The sequence below is a fragment of the Rhamphochromis sp. 'chilingali' genome (assembly GCF_963969265.1).
Source record: "Rhamphochromis sp. 'chilingali' genome assembly, chromosome: 20".
NCBI classification, from domain to species: Eukaryota; Metazoa; Chordata; class Actinopteri; order Cichliformes; family Cichlidae; genus Rhamphochromis; species Rhamphochromis sp. 'chilingali'.
In genome coordinates, this window is record NC_137947.1 from 12,183,558 (window position 1) to 12,207,405 (window position 23,848).

General features: G+C 41.7%; 1 protein-coding gene across 1 annotated transcript in view; it reads right to left on the reverse strand.

The window, feature by feature from the left end:
• itga9 (integrin, alpha 9) overlaps positions 1–23,848 on the reverse strand; it is a 50,933-nt gene that overhangs the window by 11,383 nt on the left and 15,702 nt on the right. Inside the window, exons 15-18 of the mRNA XM_080869078.1 lie at positions 22,588–22,748; positions 4,352–4,504; positions 3,223–3,299; positions 2,667–2,814 (exon numbers count right to left, since the gene is read on the reverse strand). Of these exons, the coding sequence (XP_080725204.1) occupies positions 2,667–2,814; positions 3,223–3,299; positions 4,352–4,504; positions 22,588–22,748 (539 nt within the window). The remainder of the gene's footprint in view (positions 1–2,666; positions 2,815–3,222; positions 3,300–4,351; positions 4,505–22,587; positions 22,749–23,848) is intronic.

The window sequence follows — 23,848 nt, forward strand, 5'->3', positions numbered from 1 at the left end:
ATGGAATTTCCTCTACTTCCTGTATTCCTCCGTGCTGCTGTGCAAACACTGCCTGTCCCGTGGGGCTGGGCAGGATTGGGAAAGTCAGCCTGTTTACCCATCACCCACCTGGCAGCCCTTGAGAGAGAACAGAGCATTCGGACATATTTTCAATTCTCTTCTCTTTCTCTGTCAGCAACACATACATGCTGGAGTTCTTGCAAATGGTAGGGTCATTAAACATCACCAGGACTGTTTACCCTGCTTTAGTGTCAGCTGAAGCATCTACTGGTGCAGTTCATCAATGTGGATGACAATACACAGGAGGCCTGTGTCCTGCATGTTCTGCGTGTCTCTTCATGTCTTCTTTGGTATTTAGACAACTGGATTTATATTGGTTTACTTTTTCCACACCAGTGTCATCACCTACTTTTTGCTTTCCACTCAGGTACGAAGATGAAGAGCTACAGTACCTCTGCTTTCACAGCATGTGTAAAGTGTCACTTCACTGCCAAGAAAATCGGTGATTCATATATTCTTGGGTCTGAGGGTCCACTGAAATTCACACATTTCTTTGCTGGAACTTCTGGGCTTTTCACCACAAAGCTGACTTGGTCCAACTGTTAAATAAGCCGAAACCCACCATGGCAGAAGCATTCAGATCCTTTCCTTTAATGAAAGCGGTCATAACTCTCAGAATGACAAATGTGTGCATTCAAAATAAATGAACGAACTGAACTTGAAGTGTTAAAGGTAAAAGCAGTAATTATGTAGAGTGGTTTATATTAAAACAGCAAACTCTTGGTGTATTCCCATATTACTGCTTACATGAAACAATGATTTTGATTACATTTTAATTAACCCATCATGTTTAAATTTTACTTCCAAACTCTACAACTGCAGCTTTTCATTTACACATGCGGACAGCTTTGATCATTCTTTGGTTATATTACGATGTACCGTTTCCAAATCTTATTCTACACAAACCCATAATTGGCACCCAGTCTAATCTCAATGTAGTAGTTTAATCTAACAAATCACAATTTCAGATGTAGTTCTGCTTTGTGTGCAAGGCTTTTTGTAAAGTAAGTAAAAAATTAGTAAGTTAAAAATGTAGCCGAGTCCTCTGAAAAATACAAAGACACGAGACATTTGTCACAGGTCCAGCTAAAACTGACTCCTTAAAATATTTCAATAAAAAAAGAAAAACAAAACAAAACAGAAGCCAGCAGAGCTCCTGAAACCAATTCAGCTCCACAGTTTTCTGACAGCTTGTGTTGCAAGAACAACAGAGCCATAACCCACTCCGCTCTTAAATATGAGGGGAGTACAAGTTCACGCTTTGCTCACTGGAGAAAAAGCCTAAAGGGAGGGTTAGGAGCTGACCTTTACTTCACCAGAAAGGGGTCACATCATCACCTCAGACTTCTCCAGTAGTAATTAGAAGTGTGTGAAAGCGCATACAGCGGTAAATCTTCTCACCGGCCTCGTTGTCACCTGCACATACTGTTCGCTTCCTGCTCCCTTTGTGCAGCAGAGAACTTTGACTTATCAGGTTCCTGAACAAAATGAGGCTCTGGGGCTGCTGGTAATCTGACACTTAAAGTCAGTCGCTTTCATTAGATTAACTTTGAAACCGAAACACACTCAGTGTTTTTCTAATATTTGCCTGCAGCGTATATTCTGTTTAAATTCAATTTTGCCATTGTCGGGGGTTTCAAATCCTGCCACAGGTTGTATCTTTTACCGTAATGGCCTCATCCATCACAGGGATGAAACCCCCCCGCCCCGACAAACCATCCAACTGAAGATAAGCACAAGGTCCGTTTTTTTTTTTTTGGGGGGGGGGCACAGAAACTCCTTCCTGATGAATGCTGTCAAAGTGCACCATCTGACGTGGCGTCACGCTCAGCTACAAGCAGCCTTTGTGACAACAAGTGTGCAAAAGGACGTGAGCAGAGGCAGAGGTGGACACTGTGAAATCAATCGGCAAGGAAAATCTCTCAGGTTTAATGTGGGATGGCAGTGGGTAGATATTTCTTTAACAGCGACAGAATGCTAAAATCATTAGAAGTCTATATGAGGAGCAGGTCTGATTATTCCCCATCCCCATGAAGGTCAGGAATAATCCACATATATCTAATTAAATGTGGCCCTGCGAGAGTAAGAATAAGTCAAGCTTGTGGAAATACAAATGTGTGTTGTGCCTTGTTCCCATGCATACAGCTCATTTGTTGATGACATGGTGTGTCTGTCTTAAATGAGTCAGAGGAGCGTTTGACAGCTCAGCCAGAGGAGCTGCCCTCTGACACGGGACAGCTGCTGCTGCTCCTCCTGCTGGGGCTCTCTGGGTTTTTCTGCTTTCATCTTCACGTCTACTTACACAGCTCGGGCAAAGCTTTAAGCTCCCCAGTCGTCACGCAGATCTGGCTTTCCCACTGTTTAGACTGTGTTCCTGACATATAATCATATAGTCTTTTTAAATAAACATTCCTCGGGAAAATGTACATCACAGCAGAACACCAAGGCCATCCATCTAACACGTGTGTGCAAAATATGGTTTTGTAAATCATTACGGCCTCAGCTTCGCTTGTACGTTACTAAAGCAAAAAAACAAACTGTCAGATTTTAGATATGAATATGTGAACCAGAGTAAATAAATAGCAGATACTTCAAGAATCACAGACCTTCTGCCAGAAGTTGATGTAGAAAACTTCCCTGGAGAAGTTCAAGTAGATGTTTGTGTCATAGGCGTCATCGCCAGCGTTGGAGATGGTCAGGTTCAGAGAGACGTTCTTCACTCCTCCAAGGGCCAGATGGGGTTTGCTATGCAAGCTGGTGGGTGCACAGAGTAAACAGCGTACTTCAGCAATTAAAAAACAATCACTTGAAGAGCAGTAAGTACAGCTTTGTATTAAGTAGCCTGCATTTTTCTTTGAAGTTTTTAGTGTACAAAGAGAAGTGCACCTGCAGGAGAATAGCTGTTTGTTTTTGGAGCACAACAAAGAATATATGCAGACAAATGAGTTGTTAGGATGACAGACATAAACTGTTGAGGAGAGAACAGGAGATAGATAATAATGGAAAGGGAACTCCCTAACTATGGAAAAAAAAACCTATGGATCCTCTCCAAACATGCGTCAGAGTTCCACTACCCACACCCTCATGGCCCATGATGTCAGCTTGCTTCCTTAGTACTGGAAGAAAAGAATGAATCTGAGCTACGAAGTAAAATGTTTTTACCCAGAAAGCAACAGTTTCCCATGAAGCCTCAGGTCCGCGGCACAGTCGTCTGACAGGCAGTTCTTCTCAAACCAAGTCTGAAAAGGAAACAGTACAGTACACAGTTCAGATGACCTCATGCCCTGAACACACCGACTCCACATTCAGGGGGCGGTGTTGCTTTGCTGTGTGAGCTGTCCAGTAGTTTTGCATCCACAAAGCTATCTTTCCCTTAATTAGTCAGAGGATGGGCTTTGGTTTAAATCATGAAGGGAAATTTAAGTCGAGCGTTAAAGTCTGATGCAAAGTAGATGAGTTTCAGATCAAACGGATTCTGTAGATGCTGAAATGCAACTGCCTCGCTCTTTCAAGAAGTGCATACACCGGGGGAAACACATGTGGTCCAGGTTAGAGGTGCTCGCAAAGAAAATAAATGAATCAGTCTTTTTGGACTCCACTCAAGAAAAGCTAACACAGGCAATAATAAGCTGGTAACCAACACCAAATCATTACAACCCCACATTGGAGCCATTTCCTTCGTTCCTACTGTGGTTTGCAGGAAGACACTTCTGTCTTTTAATATCAGGTTTGGCGGGGGTCACTTTTAGTCAGGAAATGAAATATATCATAAATTGAGCTGGTAGGAATTAACTGTCAACCTTTTACAATAAGAGCAAGGCACACTTAAATAGACAGAACATCTTATAAGTAACATTTCACTGTATTTGTGTAATTTGTGAAAATAGAATGAAAATTACAGTGAATGTGGATTTAGTCTGAACATATTTATCGTACTGTTACACAAGATTTGATTTTAAGAATGACAAATCCTGTGTTTCCTGCAATTTACTTTAATGATGGGATCGGCTTTCTTTTTTTTCCAAAGAAGTAACTCAGTCAGTTATTGGTTTTCCCTCAAGATCCTGCTTTAATCCTGCAAATATTTGAAAAACACGCAGTGAAATAGCTGTTCATGATCCTCAAAGACAGGCTACTTTAAATCCAACGGCTGATAATATTTCTCCATAAAGAGTCAGCATCAAACTTTATTAGGTGTTGCAGATACTGCTGTGAAAAACATGAATTTTACTCTTCAGGATTCGTTTTTAAAGCAATCCCCTTCACTTCACACTTAAAAAGCTCTCCGTACTTCATTCCTCGCTGCAATCTTCTTCCCTTTCCTCCATCGCAGCACTGGAGTGAGCGCGGGCAGGTCTCGCTCCTGGGGTCCTGTCAGCATGTGGGTCCCCAGGCTGTAAGCCACCTCGAATGTGATGGCTGTGAACACGTCCTTAACGTCCTTCTGTGGAGAGCAAAAACAAGGCTAATGCAGGGGAATCTGTCCAACCACAGACACACTAAAACTAAATGTAACCTCAGATATATAACTGTCATGCAGCTGTCTGGGTGATTGCAGTAATTTAACATCTTTCTCCGATTAACGCCTGGCGCAAAGACACATTACACTGCAGATTACCGGAAGATCACACAGTCTGAAAATGTCATATCGTAGTGATCAGTCTGCCAGGGCTGCACGCAGACACGAGTACACTGATAAAATCACGTGAATTGGTTTGTATGGATGGCTGACACATCTCATCAGCATCAATTCATCTTTGACCATCGTTAAAAAGCACGAGCACCAGTGCAGATTCTAAGCAAGGCACTTTTTTTTCTTTAAAAAAAACCTGCTGGCACTGCCTCTGAGAGATATATTGGCATTCCTGGCGACTCCATCTGAGACCATAAAAGAAGTGTTTGATTTGGCATCGGGTTTGGAAACGCAGACAGAAAGAAAACAGAGCTAAATGTGATCAAATCCTGCATCTTCATTAGATGACAGCACTGAAAGACATACATGGGAAAAGCTGATACTGATGTTGGTTTTTCATCTCTTTGTCTACTCAGCTCTTTGAAGGCAGCTTGTCGGGTCTAGTTTTGGTCTCGCTATCTAAAAGCCGCAGCAGAAAAACACACACACACATGAGCTCCAACTGCAACCGGTGTCCCAGTCCTTGACTGATGTCAGCTAACACGGAGCCAAGCCCACAATGTCAACACAAAGGGCTTCCCGGTGTCTTCCGGTGGCCACTCGTTCTTTTGCACTTTCTCTCTCTTTTTGTCCACCCACCCATCCTCTTTCCTCAGGCAGGCACAGGGCCAGTCTGGGCTTTGACATGAGGCATCACCAGTGCCAAACCCACCCAAATCATCAGCAATGAGAGAGTTATAGCAGGAAAGAGCAAACGTTAGTGCAGCACATGACAAAAACAGATGATTTAAGGCTCGTTTGGGAAACGGTGCTCATCACAGATAAAGACAGATAATATCCGAGCGTTTTTAATTAATTTCTGCCATCGTGTGCTTGGATCTCCTGCCCAAAAAATAAATAAATCTGACTTTGATTTTATTTTCCAGATTAAAAAAAACAATCATTTTCTTAATAATAATAAGTTACTCAGGTAGCAAAGCAAGATGGCGTCTTTAAAATCTTCATTCAGAAACAAGATTTTTCATCTCAAATCCACCGTTCAGCTCATTCCTCTCAGTGTTGTTCTACTGGCAGGTCACCTAAGCTGGGAGGTAACAAATTTGTGACACAATTAGTTATTGCAGGATATGTATGAAGCACTGGCAAAGCCCTCAGTGTTAGCGGCAATTAAAGCCGAATGCATGAAATGGCCCCTTTCCGCTGGCCTCTGAGTGAACTGACCCCCTGGGAGATAACTGCTTGGGTCTCCAGTCCCAAATTCCCACTGCTTATCTCGCATTTTCACAAGCCACAAGGGAACTGGAGGACGTAATGGCTAGAAATAAAAGTGGGGTATTTTTGTCCAATGTCCTGCCTAAAAGTGACCTCTGTGTGCATGTAAATATTAAGAAACATCCCAATGAGCTTGCTGTTGTCAATCATAACAGAGCATCTGTTTTTGTAGAGATGTAGGATCACTTAATCCTTGACGCACCGGACCGAAGACTGCTAATTGACTCGTGAGCTCCCAAGACTAACAGCGCACTCACATTAGAAGAACCAGACTCTGTTTGGTAACACTTGGCCTAAGCTTTTATTATCCCTGGATCAATGCCGCCAATTGCCCCACCCGGATCCGCACCCCTCGCTGGGCCATTTACTCCCACCTGATCCTTCTTTTAGTTCCTGTATTTATGGAACAGAGGAGCTCCTGAGGTCCAGCTGAAAAAGACAGTTGCTAGTGTTTACCGCCTGCTACCTATATTATTATGGAAATTGAAGCAATAACTGCTCCTTACATGCTGGTGAAGTTCAGAGGCAGACTTGTGAGAGGCCATTCTGCCACTCAACAGGCTTGCACTGTGTTAAGCCTCATTTAAACACAGAAGCCGCAGGGTGCGGCACGGGTCTCAGATCAGATAGGACAATGACATGAGTGGAATTTCTGATATTTGGAGGCCAGTAATTCGTGTTAAACATATAGCTCTGAATTAGCCCTAACACTAGTTGCTCAGAAACAGGGTCTAGCATTGTAATCATCAATGGCTACCACACAAATCCTCATTATATGGCTCATTATATGCAATATCTGTTTCTGTTGGACTAAAAATATTTTTGTCCCTTTCTATCTCCTGGTCTCGGTCTGTGGATGCTGTAGTGATTTTTTAAAATTTCCCATACAGATTTAAACCATGTGAAAAAAAATCCATCTCTGGAGAGAGAACTGCCAATAAAAAGGCGAAATATTCTGCACCGTCACTGAACAGAAGTCTGAAACTTTTGATCATCTCTGGGGCAAAATTACTCATTAAAGGTTCCAGTCAATACTGTGGAGATGCCAAAACTCAGCAGGAGGCAGCTGTTTTCCAGCAGTACCCACCTTAGCTGTAAATTATTGGCTGTAGGATGAAAAATCGGCACGTTAAAGCAATTTGCTTCTTTTACAACAGGCTCGATACAAGTGCTTCCCGGTTTATTATTCATATGTATTGAATTCACAGGACACAGATCAGCTTGCTACGCCGCATGTTTTGAAAGAAAACAAGTTAAGCTGAACACTCCCTCGCTCTGGAACAAGACTTCTGCCAAAATACTATTTCTGTGCTCCGGTTCACACTCAGGACCCATTTATTTGGCACAACAGAGCATAACTCACACCTTTACCAACCACTCTTTTCCCTTGACATTCATTCCTGCTCCCCGAATGGATTTTTCCCACGCACCCATAACATAAGCATAAAGTACAAAGCTTGCACGATTTTAATGAACATGGCTACCGTGTGAATTAATCTTAGCCTTAAATTCTAGTGCTAGAGCTAGACTTTCATATGTTAATCTGATCAACAAGATGGCAGTGCACCAAGCTGCCCCATTCATGCTCATGGAGCAGCTCCATCATGGTGGGTGCGGGGAGGATGACGTCAGACTGCAAAAGGCTCTGATCTGCACTTTAAACGCCTCATGCTTGGCTGAGATGAAGAGCTCCGTTCTTAGCCAAACCATTCCCTCAGAAGCATATAGCTTAAGCCTGGTCATGGGAAGTCTTTATTAACTTGGGAGGGAAATGTGAATACAGCACTCCTTTTAAGGACAATAGATGTTTGGATGACTTACAGGTTGAGGCCGTTTTATTTGAGGGCTAAATGCCAGGGAACTTTTTTTTTTAATGGAAAAACCTTTTTTTCCTCCTTATGTGATGAATGGATCCAACCTGTTAAAGGTTAGGAGTAAGGATGTATGCTGAGACACAAGGAGACAACGTGAAATTGAAAGTATTTATAGTAATGTCTGCAGCATATGGCAGGCATGCACTTACGCAGCTTATCCAAGCGTGTTCTTTAAAAAAGTCTAGAAATAAGACAATTACAGAAGGTTTTAGTGACAGAAGGTCAAAGTACAGCAGCTGCTCTGCTCAGAATAGGTTAGCAGATGTTGAAAGGCCTGGAATGAAATCAAATCACTCAAATCAAATCACTTTTTTATTGTCACATCACATGTGCAGGCACACTGGCACAGCACATGCGAGTGAAATTCTTGTGTGCGAGCCCCACAAGCAACAGAGATGTGCAAACACAACAACACAAACGAGCAAACTGAGTGGGAGTAGGGAAGAGCGTCGTCTGGTTGTTTCTGCTAGAAACCTTTGGAGGAGTCAAATAGGAGCAGCTTCAATCTGTCTGTGAAAATCATCCTCATGTGTCATGGCAGAAAGATTAGAGACTGGACCTGTGGAATCATCATAATTCCTTAAAAAGGCAGACCAGCAGTCTTCACTCTTAAACCGGAAGAGATTAAAATCACACATCTCTTACCGTATAACAAATTTGACAGGTCTTACTTGATTTATCTGCAATGAACTTCACTCACATCCACAAAAACCACCCTTTACATCCTGCTAAAATCCCCCAAACTCTTCAAATTGTCATTCCCAGAGGCAGGATATTCTTTAAAAATCTAAATAACTTCCTCCAAGGACATTGTGAAGGACTTTACAGTGGGAGTAACAGCAGACCGGTGAGGTTTCTCACCATTAAGCTTTTATTGTGGCTTTCCTCTAATTTTGTTACTTTAACTGTGCCTGAGGGCACCATTGTTCTCTCATTGTCTCGTCACACAGTTTCTATTTTCCTTTAAAGGAAATTTGTATGTTTTCTGCATTATTTTGAGAATGAATTGATTTTTAGAGTAGGCCAAAGAAACTGAAAAGTTGATACTGTGAAGATGTACATGGTGGTTGAATGCTCATCTAGTAGACCTGACCTACTAGGAGTGATGTTGAGTTGTGTTTCTGATCACACGGTGTCTAGAAAATCAAATGTGCCCTTTTCCATTAACTATTGTGGTCCGCTAGGACAGTGATTATAGTGTTTGACATTTGGCCAGATACTGAGTCAGTGACATCATTTTCTTCAAAGACGTCACTACATATGGCCGACAATACAAAATATTATAATATAATAAAATGTCACCTTTTAGATGGCAGACCTAAAAGCTAATCCATGCAACAGTTGCAGCGCATTTTTATCACATAGTGTAGTTGCGTTTGCGCCCACTTGATTGAATTCAGACCAATATTCACTCAGTCTCAGCTCTGTGTTGTTCTTCAGTAATTCTTGCGGGAAAACTCTGTAAACGTAGCTGTTTAATGAGCCACTTCTGTCTGCTGGAACTGGTAGAATACTGGTGGGTTTTCAAGCTTTTAAGCAGAAAGAAGCTGCCCACTCTGGCCAAAAGCAACACTATGAGTCTCAGTGAGAATAAACCAAAGCAATAAAATCATTGTCCTACCTGCGAAACAATGAACTGAAGCGAAACAGCTCTATAAAGCTGAGGGGAACTGCAGGTTGAGGTGATAAAGTTTTGTTGCAAGTGAACCCTTCGCATTGTTTTTTACATTCTTCCATTGATATATTGGATTTAAAAAAAAACTGTCAGCATGGCAGCTTTGAGCAAAAACGTGTCGTCTGAAATAACAATATGAATCTGTGAAACTAAACATGCTCTTTGTGGCCTGTATGGTTTACAAAACAGAAAATGCTCTTGGGCTGTAATACCATCAGTCTGTCCAAAACCAAATGATTCAGACTAATCTGAAAATGCCAGACTACCAGTCATTCAAAATGTATGCAGCAGGCCTTTGAAAACAGTTCCCATTCAAAATGAGCCATGTTTACGCCAACCAATGGAAAATATTTCACTCTGTCTGATGTTAGTTGTAGAGGCAGCGATTCTCAGATGCGAGTCCAGCTTCAGGCACCAACATGATTTATCGCACACTGCAAGTCCACAAGCTGTTTGACACCAAAAAGAAAGAAAATCCAAACTTGCGTCAGACTGATGACACAAGAGCAGCTCATCGTACTTATCTTCTAAGTAACTATGTAACGAGACAGAGATAGTCCTGCTTTTTAAGTCCATGATACAAACTAATGTGTGGATTGTGTAGTTCTGGTAATTAGGAGTAAATTGTGCTTTCAGTAAACAGGAGTGGCCTACTGTGAACCTCTGAGCAAATAAACTTCTACTGGTCACTGTGCCACTTGGACAACATGGAAAAATTATAACAGAAGTGAAATTTCCCATCAGAATCTGTGGTACTGTTAAGGTCCTAGACTCATGAAGTGTTCACTCTCACTCTCCACTTGTTTGATTTCATGTGTTCATGTTATGTTCAATGTCCAGTTTGTCAAACTCATTTCAAACGCCTGACAAATTTGCCCTGAGATTAGATCATCTTTCATTTCAACCCTGCTTTCACCCTCACAGTTTTAACAAACAGAACACTGAATCCTGAGCGCAAATTTTCTGTGAAAACATAAATGATCCAAATCCTATCCTTTAGCCAAGGCTGAGCGACCCTGTGGTGCATTGTAACGTCTCCCATGAGCAAACACGTATTTTCTCCAGGCTAAAACAGATAAATAGCATAACTGGCAGGAAACGTATACCATCTGTCCTGTCATGCGTGAAACCACATCACGAACAGCATCAAGACATACTTGTGCTGCTTTCATGACAGCGTGGAGACAGGAAACATTCATTTGCTTTGAAAATGCTGATCAGAATCCTTCTCTCACTAAGTAAAAAAAAAAAAACTTCCCCTGAAACACTTACCTCTTTGCTCCAGACTTCCAGTAATTCAACTCCCTCCTAAATAAATAAAAAAACCCACGGGTAAGGAGCTGTAGATCTTGCCTTCAAGAATTCGAGAATTTATTGCTTTTTAAAGCAATGTTCACCTAAATACAAATTACAGAAAACTTTTATGCTCTCGTATGCATCATGAAGAAGGCATTCAGCATTTGACCCTCAGACAGTTAAAGCCACAGCTGGGATTTATAAAGGAGGAGAGAAAGGTGCCTCGCTTCCCCTGTGGAAATTCGCAGATGGAATTGGTTTACTGCTCAAACATACCAAATTCATCAGCGTGTTATTTTTACTACATTCCATCAACAGCAACTTGATTTAATGCCAGCGCTAACTATAGCTGCATTAGAGTAATATCTGGATTTGAAATCTAGCCAGCCACCTATAAATACACAGATGTTTTCCCTCATATCTCGGTTCGTCCTTACTCGGCTCCCACACTGTGACACTCTTAACACATTTTTTTTTTTTGTTTCTGGTCTATTTTCAGCATCACTACTACATCTCATTTAAGCACTTCGCAACATTCTTGAAATGTTGGAAGCTGGAAGGCGATGCAGTGGAAAGTCAGCAGCTGACTGAGTAAATAAAAATGGAATAACGTGTACTGGTGTATAACTTCTTCATTTCTCTGCACAGAGCTCCTGTCACCATCATGTCCGATTATCTTTAATCCCTTGGCTGATGTCTATTGTAACCTGAGTGACATGTGCAGAGTCACCACAAGGACACGTCCTGAGAAGCAAAACAAACCTAGCTGAAAAAAGGAAAGAAAAATCCCAAGGAGATCCTTTTAAGGAAACACAAACGGTGTGTCCTTAGCTAGCTTTTAAGTCTGTACTGGAGAATATTAGTGATGCTAGTCACAATATGGAAAAAGAGAGCAAGATAAATATGAGTTTATCTCTATCCAAATGAGATAATACAAAGAAATACTGTTTTAAAATGTGGCTACTTGCATTTATATATCTGATATATTATCTGGAGGCAGATAACAGAGCGATAATAGAGATATTGAGAGGCATGAGCGGATTTTGTGAGCTGGTGATGCTGGTACGGTGTTAAATAGCTGTAATTAACATTAACATGTTTTTTTTTTTTGCTACAATTGATTAAATAATTTGAAAGCTGTACAATATATGCCAGAACTGTGCAGAAGGTTGTGTTGCACAACCAAGCCAGTCATTTCGATGCTTTGGAGTTTGATACTGAACTATAAAAGCAACTCAGTTTGCGTGCAACATCACCAAAGTAAGGAAATCCCATGTGACTTCTCCAGTCTCTTTAAAATTGAGACTGAAGAACTCACTTGGATGACTGACAAAACATTTCTCGCACTGAAAGCGCAACATCCACATGAACAGCATCAACTTTCTGGGATGACACTAAACGTACAACAGAGAGAAGCATGGACAAAAAGTCCAAGTATTACTGTTCACATAAAAGTTTGGATGCTTTATTGTTCAAACAAGGCTGCTGACAAACGGACAAACCTATCAGATACAGGTGATAGTCACAATGAGAACTACAAAATTTGCTGGCTCTTACACAATTCTTGAAAAACTATTGTTTATATTTCGATTGTTGCTGTTAGATGTTAGCCCCCTTCCCCTAAAAGAGTGCACGAAGTGTTTCTACTTTATAGACGTGTTTAGAGCTGGATAATATCCAGACTTTGGCACAACACTCACACAGATGTATATGCGATCAATCAGGGTTGCAAACATAAAGACTGCCATGACTGATCTCGGCGGGGTTAGTAATGTTAAAATTATATTGACCATTTGCTCAACCCTGCTTCGTCCTAAGATTTTACATGGATTGTCATACAATTTTTAAGAGCTGTGCACTGTTTTCATTTCTATTTGTAAAACAATTGCATATATGTTTAAGAAGCAGGCTGCATTTAATTGCGTTATGTGTTTTCTTTTTACTTGAAGTTATTGTAAAGAAAACCAGTTTTCTAGTAAAGAAAACTGGTTTTCTTTACAAAAGCGATATTAATTTTAGTAAATTATTTTTAAATGACCTAGTACAAATTATATAATTAAGAATGTGTTTTTGATGTTTAAACTTTATGAAAAACTTCTTGCAGGAGTCCACTCTGAGTCACAGGAGAGGTGGAAAATAAATTTAACCTGGGTGTCTACTGTCTTGTGCAGTCTGGGAGATGATTGAATGTTAGGGTGGGTACAGTTTCCTCTGCGGTGGGGTTGGGTGGGCTGCCCCGGGTCCTGTGGGGCTGGGCGGTCCTACTACCGTAGGCCCCGGTCTGGATGGGCCTGGGCTCCCTTGCCTTGGTGGGTGCCGAAGGACGGGGGTGCCTACTGTGCACAGCTGGCTGCCGGCAGAGCCGGCGGGCACGCCACTGCTACCCCCTCTGGCTTCTGCTCCGTGGCTACTGGGTGACCCCTCATCTGGGGCTCTCCTCAGCTTTTCCCAGGAGGGTGGCATGGATGCCCCTCCTTGGGGTCTCGCACTCTGGGGCCTCTGGATGTCTGGAGCCTGGATCTCCTCCATGCCTGCTTCATACCCTGGGGGACAGGGCTATGGCTGTCTACATCCTCTAGCAGACCGTTACATGGGGAAACCTTTTGAATACAAGCGGGCTGATCCACACAGCTGTGCACACGGGTGTTCACTGTTCATAGACATAAACTACACCTTTATTGGCTGCTATTTCCAAGCACATTGTGCGCTGTCGGTCCTGCTTGCTGCACAACAACATTCAATATTTAGTATTTACTGCTGTTTACACTTAGCTAGATTAACGTGATGGTGTTGTGTTTAGTATGTTGCTCTGTTTGTTTTTTGCTTGTTTTCTTTTTTTTTTCTCTCAACAGGTGATCCAGGAGATTTTTTTTCTCTTCTTTCTCTTTTTAAGTGCCCTTTCTCACTGTCTCTCTTCCCTTATGTTTTTCTTTTCCTTCATCTTTCTTTCTCCCTTTCCTATCCCTCAGTCATGTCTGTCCCGTCATTCATGAAAAAAAATTAGGTAACGTACAGAGAGATTAACGTCCTCCAAGATCCTGATTAATCTCCTTTGCGGACAAACAGGAAACGTGTTATCTGTATTCCTACGCATTTAATTAAATAAAGAGCACAACTGCTAAAAGGCTGAGGATTCGTTTTGCTAATTTGGGCATCATGTTACGACAGCCTAAAAGACACCACACTGTAATAATGGGTATTTATTGAAAAGGGCTGTTTCAGTCCCAGGAGAAAACATTGCTCTGATGGATGAGATGCCAGCAGGGTGGAGCAACTTAAAATGTGCTGTTTTTAAAACAGCAGTGTGTTTGAGAGTGCGTTTGAGTCTATCCCATCCTGGTGATAGAGGACATCTCCAGATGTTTCCTGCAGCTGATTTCATCACTGTGTTCAAATCTGGGGCATTTTTACTTCACTGTTATTGTTGGAACCATTGTTTTCTGACAAAGCCGCGATAAGACCACAGCACACACACACAAGTTTATCAAATCCACCTGATGGACGTACATTACAGTCTGCGCTGCATATAAACAACCGTCTTGAGTATATATTTGTTCCATTTCCTTTGTGGCAGATCCTGTCTGTTTACACAGGAAGGGGAATTTAATGTTGTCGCCACCAGATGTAAACAGACACTATTAGCAAACGGCAGGGAGAAATAATAATGGCAAACCTGCTGGGTTATTAAAAAAACAACAACAAAAAAAACGTCATTAAGACGTATCACAGCATCACAGGCTGCTCTTACGAAATACATAATCTATGTTTCCTCTGCAGTGAAGTCGGAAACATGGCAGGAGAAACTCGTTCATTGTGGTCAGACTTGGCCACCCATTATGTAGCCTTGCTGTGGCATCATGTGGCAGTAACCCGGCCAAAAGACTGCAGAAGCATTTTGCCCGGCGTGCTTAGCTGCCAAAATCAACAAATCATCAAATCTGCCCAACCTCTGGTCGCCTTGATATGAGTAACAACGATAGATTTACTATGGCAACAACACAGAGTAAGTGTAACAAGCAGCCATCCCAAAAATAATACCTCGCTTGAAACTCGCATACACACATATGAAAGGAAATTAACAAGAACTCTGACTTGTTTTATGGTAACAAACGTCTGCCGGCTGTGCTCTCACAAAACAGCCCTGCAGAAGACCTGTAATGTTCATACTGGCACAGCCATGTAGGGAAATCCTGAGGAAAACATTTCCCTGAGCTAAAATTATCCTGAACAGCTCTTCTATAGCATTCAGTAAATGCTATTATCATTCAGCTGAAATCATTTATATGATGCTGCCTATGACAATTTCTACTTGATTTATTGTTACTGCACACAGCTTCAGTGGTTTTTGATTTTTTTTCCATTATATACTTAATAAATAGGTGCTTGACTTGCTGCCAAGTGTAGCGGAACAGCTGGATTTGATTACTTTCCTGATATATGCTTCCATTGTATCAGCTCTCTTGGCCTGAGGTAAATGAAACGAGGAGACCAGTGTCAAGGGAATTACACATTTCTGTTGAACTTTAAAGGGGCAAACAAAGCAGGCAGTGTGGCTGCAGCTCTGAGTTTCCATGTGCCAAACTTTGACTTTGTCCTTCTGGCACTCTTTGAGATGCAGCCACAGGAGCTCCTGGTTTGTCTTACTGTGTTTGTCTGTGAAGAGCAGACTTGGGTCAAACAGTAGGTTCAGATGACTTCACAATTGTTTTGACTTACATTGATTTTATTGCTATCGTTAAATAGAATTAAGTAAGATGTCATTCACCCAAAGGTGTAATATACAAGTACTGTTACTTTCCAGGTCTTCTAGGATGCAGACTCATGTCTAGTAAACCACACTTCAGTGTGTGTCTGGAACCAGATACAGTAAAGTAAACCGAGTAACTAAACACGCACATCAAGTAATACATCAAGTCAAAGTCTGCACTCAGGATCACTAATGAACCTCTAATACATTTCACTGCTTTTCATACAGTATCAATGATATTCTTGTTGGCTGCTGTTCACGTTCGATGTTGTCCTAAAGGCTGTTTGCTGAAATGACAGGCCTTTGGAATTTAGCCAAATGAGATATGAATGACGTATGATACAGCACTAACGAGCAGGTAAATGGACTTTTAATTCAATTCTGTGACTTCACTGACCACCATCAGTCCATCTACTTGCCCTTAAACAGTCACTGCGCACAACACGACCGTAGAGTCAGGATTATCATTCAGTCGACCGGAAAGGGCGTTGGAGCATTTAGCTTTGACAGAGAGATGGCCGTGCTTTAGATACCCCAATAATAGAAGCAGTCACAAGAATGTAGTTTGGCCGACGTTTAAATATTGTAGTGGTGCCGAGCAAATGTTACTGCAGGACATGAGATGTAGGACACGGTGTATATAGGCCAGAGGAGAGGAGGCCAGGCAGGATACTTTACAAGCTAAATTAAACAGACAACTGTTACAGGCAGGGCTTTAGTTGCCTATTTTAACTCCTCCTTGGAGCCTGTGATGCATCTCCAGTGCTACACAAAACCACTCATGACCACAAATGGAGCTGACTTTTGGCATGATTTCAAGGCTCACGTGTGCTCAACAGTAATGGGACTGCTGGAGTAAAAACATGCATGATGATGGATATACAGCCAACGATTTAAACAGTGAAGAACTGCACAAAATATAACAATGGAATAATTAAACTCATATATTAAAACAATCAATGAATCAAAGCCACTTGTGTATAGCCAAACACTATTTAACACAACCGATGGGCACTGATGGCTTCCATTCAACAAAGACATGTATTCACAGCATGCATGAGTTTAGTACTTTCTTAAATGATAATAGGAATTGATTAACCCATCATGTTTTACAAAGATATGCATGTCCTGACATTTTGTACAGATATTTGTGGTTTACAAATGTCATATCTTAATGATGTTGGTGATAAAATCATCCATCTATTCATCCACCCATTCTTTTCATCCTTATCAGGGTCGCAGGGTGGCTGGAAACCCGACAATCGTTTTGGTTTTCTAGCTGACCATTTTGAGAAGAATATTTTTTCTTTTCTGTTTGTTTGTTGAACCACTTAACGCTGATTTGTGAATCATTCAAGCATAAAAGAAGCACCCAAATCAAGGGATGAATACATAACAGACAATTTAGCAAACAAACAATTTTAAATTGTATCTTTAGGGACTTTGTTACTAGCAGCCTGTTGAAAAAACACAACTTGCTTCCATCTCCTTAGTTGATTCTATGAAAGATAACAGGAATAAAATCGCATAATTCCACCAACAATGTGATTCCCAAAGAGCTATTAGCCAAAAACTTAGCATATCTTGGCATGGTGTAAAAAACAAAAACAAAAGACTAACTACAGCACATGAATAGTATCCAAAAGTCATGTTGTTTAAAAACATTAACAGAGAACCCGACACAGGATGTCATCTGATCCTTCAGTTGATCGATCTACTGTTCACTGAAGGTTTATCAGAAATGGTCTTAGTCGAAAATTGACTGTCAACAAGCCATTCTTCAGTAAGGGAAGCAGAGAAAAATGGCTATGTCAATTCCAAACTACAAAAGAGCTGGACTGGAAATCAGTGGCAACACATCACACTGCCAAAAGCAGTAAAGGGTATACCTCGATAGAACAACACACAGTGGTGGACTGTCAGTCATTGATTGGCCTCCCCAGTGACTGGACCTCAACATTATTGAAGCAATGTGGGAGAACAGAACAAAAGCAACACCCAACATCCAAAGAGCTTTGAATGGCTTCTTGAAGACTACTTTTTAAATCTTTTTTAGTTTTTAGTCTTCATAAGTTCAGGCTGAGTTAAAGAATAAATGTGGTCATACCAAGCATTGACTTTCAACCTCATTAGAATTGTGCAAACTCTGTTTTTACACTGTTTAGTCCTGTTTTTCCTGTACTGCTAGTGGATGCTACAAGCTAGCACTGCTACCCTAGCAATTCAAAACTGGTTCCTTTGGGTTGAAAAAGAAGCAAGACACCAAAATGAGAAACCCATGGTTTGAAGGGAGCAGATGTGTTTGTCTTGCTTTTTAATGTATCTGAATGAAGAAACATACCTGTTTCCCAAGCATTTGCACTTATTCTTGTTACAAAGGTTAAATGTGTGGGTGTCCATTTGTGAATAACACTCCAAACAAGCTATTCAAGCTATTTTACTACTTGGACTCTGTCTGTCACAATAGGCTGAGACTTTGTGCAGCAAATGTAATGTACCAAGTGAACATAATTGAACATCAAACTGAAGAATTTCTACTAAAAGTTGGTGGTTTGCTTGTTAAATGAATCATTTCCATCTCATGCACAGAACCTCTGGTCATGTGAACTTTCAATCACTCATCAGTCATCATGGCTGATTTCCCTCCCTAAATGTGAGGTACAACTCCAGCAAAAGTCAGGATGGAGTTTATTTAGCTAAAAATAACCACACAAAGGCCATCTGGGGGGCTGGTATGTTGTTACTGATGCCAATGAAAACATGTTTAAAATGATCAAATTGAAAGTAAGAGGAATTATGCTTGAACAAGTTAGACACTGAACTATTTGCTTCTGTACTCTGCACCCTCTGAAGAACTCTTGTTATGCTCCTGTGTTCTCAGCATGTCATGATTTATTGAACACACTATGTCCAGCTTTTTTTAAACTTTACTTGACTTCAGATGGTCAAAGCTGAACGTGTGTGCTTCATGCACATTATGTGGAACTAAGACAACTTTAACAGTGTATTATTCAGTTTCTGAGCTCATTTAAAGGAATTTGATGTATAAAGTCAATAAATGGCTTCAGCACATGGTCAGCAGCTCTAAACGTGAGTGTATCTCGGAATAACTCGGGGCCTGCTTCCATCGGCTCTCATGCATCAGGGCTTGAGCAGCCAACCCCAACCTGAAGGTTTTCCATCAGGAGCACCAGCGTGCAGTTCCAGTTGACACAACAGCAGCCCAGCACCCTGCTGTGACGCTAGTCTCACTCTTGTGTTTTTACTGTACGTTTAAGCTGAAAGAAGGGTGGGGGCGCGCAAACCCTCCACCACCGAGGATACAGTTGAGGAACCAGCTGGTTTCCATTAGCATACCTCTTCTAGGGAATGGGAGGATTGGCTCATGTGGGCAGACACATGAGTAAGATAAACGATGCGATTGGTCAAGCACACTAGACCCTCTGTGAGAGCGGAGCCAGATCACCTCTGATTATGGTGATTCTTTAGCTCTTCTCCCAAACATATAATGTATGATGACAAAAACTCATGACAGATAGTTACCACGCTAAGTTCTAATCCGTGGGCCCCTTTACTTTTTATACATATTTAAGGTCATTTAGCCTGTAAACAGTCTAGCTAGGTTGCAATTTGTGCACCACACCTTCACAGTCCTGTGTGGCTTTTCACCTTTGGATAACTTCGGGGGTTTCTCTTGTGTGTTTTGCAACCAGGCAGGTGGAATCTGAGGCCATATTCATAAAATCTATAAATAAATAAACAAACCAAAGAGTGGAAGTCCTTTTACACCTCAGTCAAGCCAATCCAAATGCACCATATGTTACCCCAAAATACACTTTCCATCTACAAAGTTAAATATTTGCCAAACATTAAGATATTAAAGCATGAAAATGATTTGTCCTCTGGGCAGGAGTTAGAAGAGCAGAACAATACCACTCTTTGTGCAATGCTAGAACCAGAAGACATTTAAACAGGTGGAAACAGGTGGAAGCAGCTAGTCTGGTCCCCGGAAAGACTGCTAATGCTGTGATCAGACCAACATCAAAGTGCAGTTTTTATACAGCGCCTTTAATTCGCTGAGAGCTGCAAAATAGACGCCGTCCTTGAAGCAACATCTGGCCTGATGGATGGCACTTACACTACAAGTGTGTTTGTGTAACAGCTGAGAGATGGCAGAGATAAGTGACAGCCTTAGGTTAGAACTGAGTGATGATGCAGTCGCCCACCCACAAGAAGGTAAATGTCAGACTCAGTCTGGGCAGAAACACTATTTTATGACTCCTGTTAATGTTATGTGTGCTGAACCTTGGTTGAGGACAAGTGAAATTTTAGTTTGAAATGTTAAGATTCTCCTGTTTGCTAAACTATACAGGCTTTCTGAAGAGCTTGGATAAACACTGGGCTCACTTCACTGAGTAAACCCTAATAACTGTGATAAGGCTTTCTTTGGAAAAAAGACGAAAGTCTTGCTGCTACAACTCTTCGGTGTGCTGTACGCTCATTACAGTCTGACTTAGGGTTGCCAACCGTCCCTTAAAATACGGAATCGTCCCGTATTTAGAAACAAAAGTACACGTCCCGTATTGAGCTAATAAGGGACGCACTTTGTCCCGTAATACAGTGAGAATCAAAAGTAGTCTATAAATGTTAATGGAATTAACGCTTTGTTTGAAAACATAATTCCCAGCCCCTCTCCTGCTTTGTGACCAATGCGCTGACAGCACACTTATGACAATTCGAGTATGACAAGTCAGATTATCGCTTATCTCATTGGTCGAGGAAAGGTCGCTTACGGAGAAAATACCGGAAGACAACAGATGACCACAACAAGAAGCATGGCCAACAGGGGAACAAACGCCGTCACTGCGGTGCAAGTCTCGGACGACAGTACACCTAAAGCTGGGCAGACACTGTGCGATTTTTTCAGTCGCGTTATTCAGCTCCTGCTCAAACTGCACGATTGACTCGCAGGGATTAGAAGTTGGTAGGTCACGATGCAGGTCTCACACTATACGGCCCGATGCTCTGATGCGACCTGAGTGCTCACACTGTGCCTCCATAAAATTAAGGTTATAACAGAAAATCTGTCGCTCGCTCTCTCTGTCTCTCACTCACACAGACACACCACCACCATCAACTTTGCTAAATTGCTAATGAAAAACATGATCAGGCAGCTGTGATTTAGCAGCGATGTAGATCCAACTATTTTCACGGTTGTTGTGGTCGTGATAATTTTGTGAGGCCACATCGAAAAGGCTCGGATGAGCTTTTCAAAGTTCTACAAGTTGTGCCTCCATCGCTTGTGTCCAGATCACACGCTGCACAGCCGTGCTGCTCCATCTTTTTCACGGCGTTTACGTGTTTGCGCGCGAGCAGTGTGAGCGGCTCACGAGCGATTGATGATCGGGAGCTGGTCGTGAGGTGTTAATCACTTCTCGTTACCCCACGTATACTACACGACGCACGATGAAGGCCAAAATCGGTCCGATCACTCAAAAATCGGCTCAAAATGGGCCTAAAACCGCACAGTGTGAGCCCAGCGTTAGAGCAGCAATGTTTGTTCCCCTCAGAGAAAGGGAAGAATGGGAAAAGGAAAACACCTGGCTGGAAAAAGTTAATATGGGCATGTGCAGTGAATATCAGCGCTATGTGGCCAGAAGTGTGATAATATAATTTATTTTGTGTAATAAACGACTGCAAGGATAGATGATTACAACAAATTGATGACTAATACATAAAAGTAATACATAGATGAATAATGATGATGAGTTAAGATGCGTAATCATGGGAACAAGCGGGTTTTCAAACGGGAGCAGCTGATTAGCATTAGAAAAGCTGAAATAATACCTCAGCTGAAGCCAATTGTACTAAATGCACTAAATGTGCACTGTTACAAGAATATTTTTCTTTCTATTGTTTTCTATTATTTTAAGTTAAGCAGGACAGAGTTCTTTTAAAGAAAGATTTACTTATATTCTCAAAAGTTAAGCATGACAGGCTTCTGTTTAAGAAAGAGACCTGTTTTATTGTGTTAATGTTGTCATTTTGAGCTAAAAATAAATGGCTAAATGATCATTTGTTTCACATGTGTTCATATCACAAAGAATACACATCTACTTAAATCAAATTCAAGTCAAAGGGTTAAAAAAAATAATTTCACACACAAAAAAAGAGCTAGAAAATTCACCACACTGGGAAGGGTGAAGACAACTGGGTCGCCCGGCCCTGGCCACGAGGTGTCCCTTATTTATTTTTCAGGGAGTTGGCAACCCTAGTCTGACTAGTTAAAAGAATGAGAGGAAAGCGTGGTAATGACAACCTCCCTCAGTTGGCAGCTCGGCCTCCCACAGAGAAAACGCCTGGAGAGCACCATTAAGAGCGCCAGTGAAATTTACAGGCCTGCAGTGGGCCTCCGTATTAGTGGAGGTGAAACATGGATGGTGCCCTCAGGATGAGGACCCTCTTTGTGGATGTGAGACTAAATCACATGGGAACACAATAACGGGACTATGCGATGACAAAGGAGACTCTGTTTCCTGTTTCTGTCAGTTTCTGTAGACACACACTTGAGCCGCATGGTTTCAGGAACCATCAAGCGACTGACTGTTACCTTTAACCTAACCCAGCAGGGTGACACAAATAGCTTCCCCGCAGATGCCCGTTGATCCGTGGCCTTAAGCTACAGCAGTAAATTCTCTCACTAAGAAGAGGCATGTGATGACCCTCACTTTATTACTTTATCTTGACACTTTATTATTTCTTTTTCTCTTTTTTTTGTTCGGTCTGTGCAAACGTTTTAGCTGGAAATGTGTGGACATTGATGGCCTAACCGAAAACTACATAAATAAATAAAGACAGAGGAAAAATAGGCCACAAAAGCAAATCACTCATATCACAAATCAACACTACATGGTGGGAGTGTTCAGGGTCATGGGAACGTAACAGAGATCAGCCGAGGACACAAAGAGCAAGTGGACTGCCCAATCCAAACACAACCAGCAGCAGGACCACACATACAACCCAAACTTACCTTAACGTAGGCGGTGTAGCGCTGGCACTCCTCTCGGTTGATGTCCAGGCTGAGCTGGTGGCTCATTTGGCTGATCTGAGATCCACTCTGAGCAAAGTAGACCCTGGAAGGCTGGCCTTTCAGGCGCTTTTCCACATCAGCCGTCAAGTTATACAGGAACTCTGAGAGGAGGCAGAAAACACTGTAAACATAGCATCAGCTGACGATAAATAGAAAAACCAGAAGTATGCAGGGTTTGGTTTTCTGGTAACTGCCATTAAGACATGAGAAAGAAAGAAAAATGTTTATTGCAGTGAAATTAAGACAAGTAAGAGGGAAGATGGGAACATTTTTTGGTTAAATTATATGATGGTGCTTTAGCTTAACAACAGCACTTTGTTCAATGTTGTTTCAGTAGATTTAATGTGATTTGGAAAAATGGCTTGCTCCTGTGATAGAGCCTGACTAAGCACCGCCACTGAAGAAATCAGGAATCTCATCAGTCACAATTTAGATTTTGAACGTTCAATTTTTCATCCACAAGCCGGAAGATATTAATTGGAAGGTCTTTTATTAGTGTCGACTCATGTTAACAGGCTTTTGTGATGATATTTCAAGAGTTTACAGTCAACTGACATAAGAATTAATGAAAAAATGTTGAATTTTCCAGCTGGTGGGACGGTACTAATCTTATTATGAAAGAAAACCTAGTAATAGTTTTCCTGCTGATTCCACACCTGGCTTTGAGACACAGAACAACGTCAAATCTGTTTTGAAATCGTAACCTGACATCACCAGTGTTTCTGTTTCTTTGCCCTTTTAAATCCCTTCCTCTCAATGAATCAACTTCATTCTCTAGTAGTTTCGTGAAGACGGTGTCATACTGGTAAAAGAGTGGGCGGGGTGGCAAGCACACCCAAGTCGGACCAAAGCCTACTGTTTCCATCGTCCAGCAGAGGGGACGCCATGACCTCACTCCAGAGGAGGCGAATGAAAGTTTCGTTATAGGAGTCACCAAACACACGGTGCTGCACTTTCCATGGTGTTTCGCCAGACGAATAAACAGAGAGGCTTTATTCCTGCGAGCCAGGACATATTCATTATGTAACGGCAGGCTTCCTGTTCCCCGGGGGGGGGGGGGCTGTAAATGACTACACCCAAACACTGGAACAGGACTGCACCTCAGCCGTCAACAGTCACCCCACCCAACAGCCAGTTAACAAATGTTGAAGGGTAAGTCATAAGCCATAGTGACACTCAGCCTCGGCCAATGGATGTGATG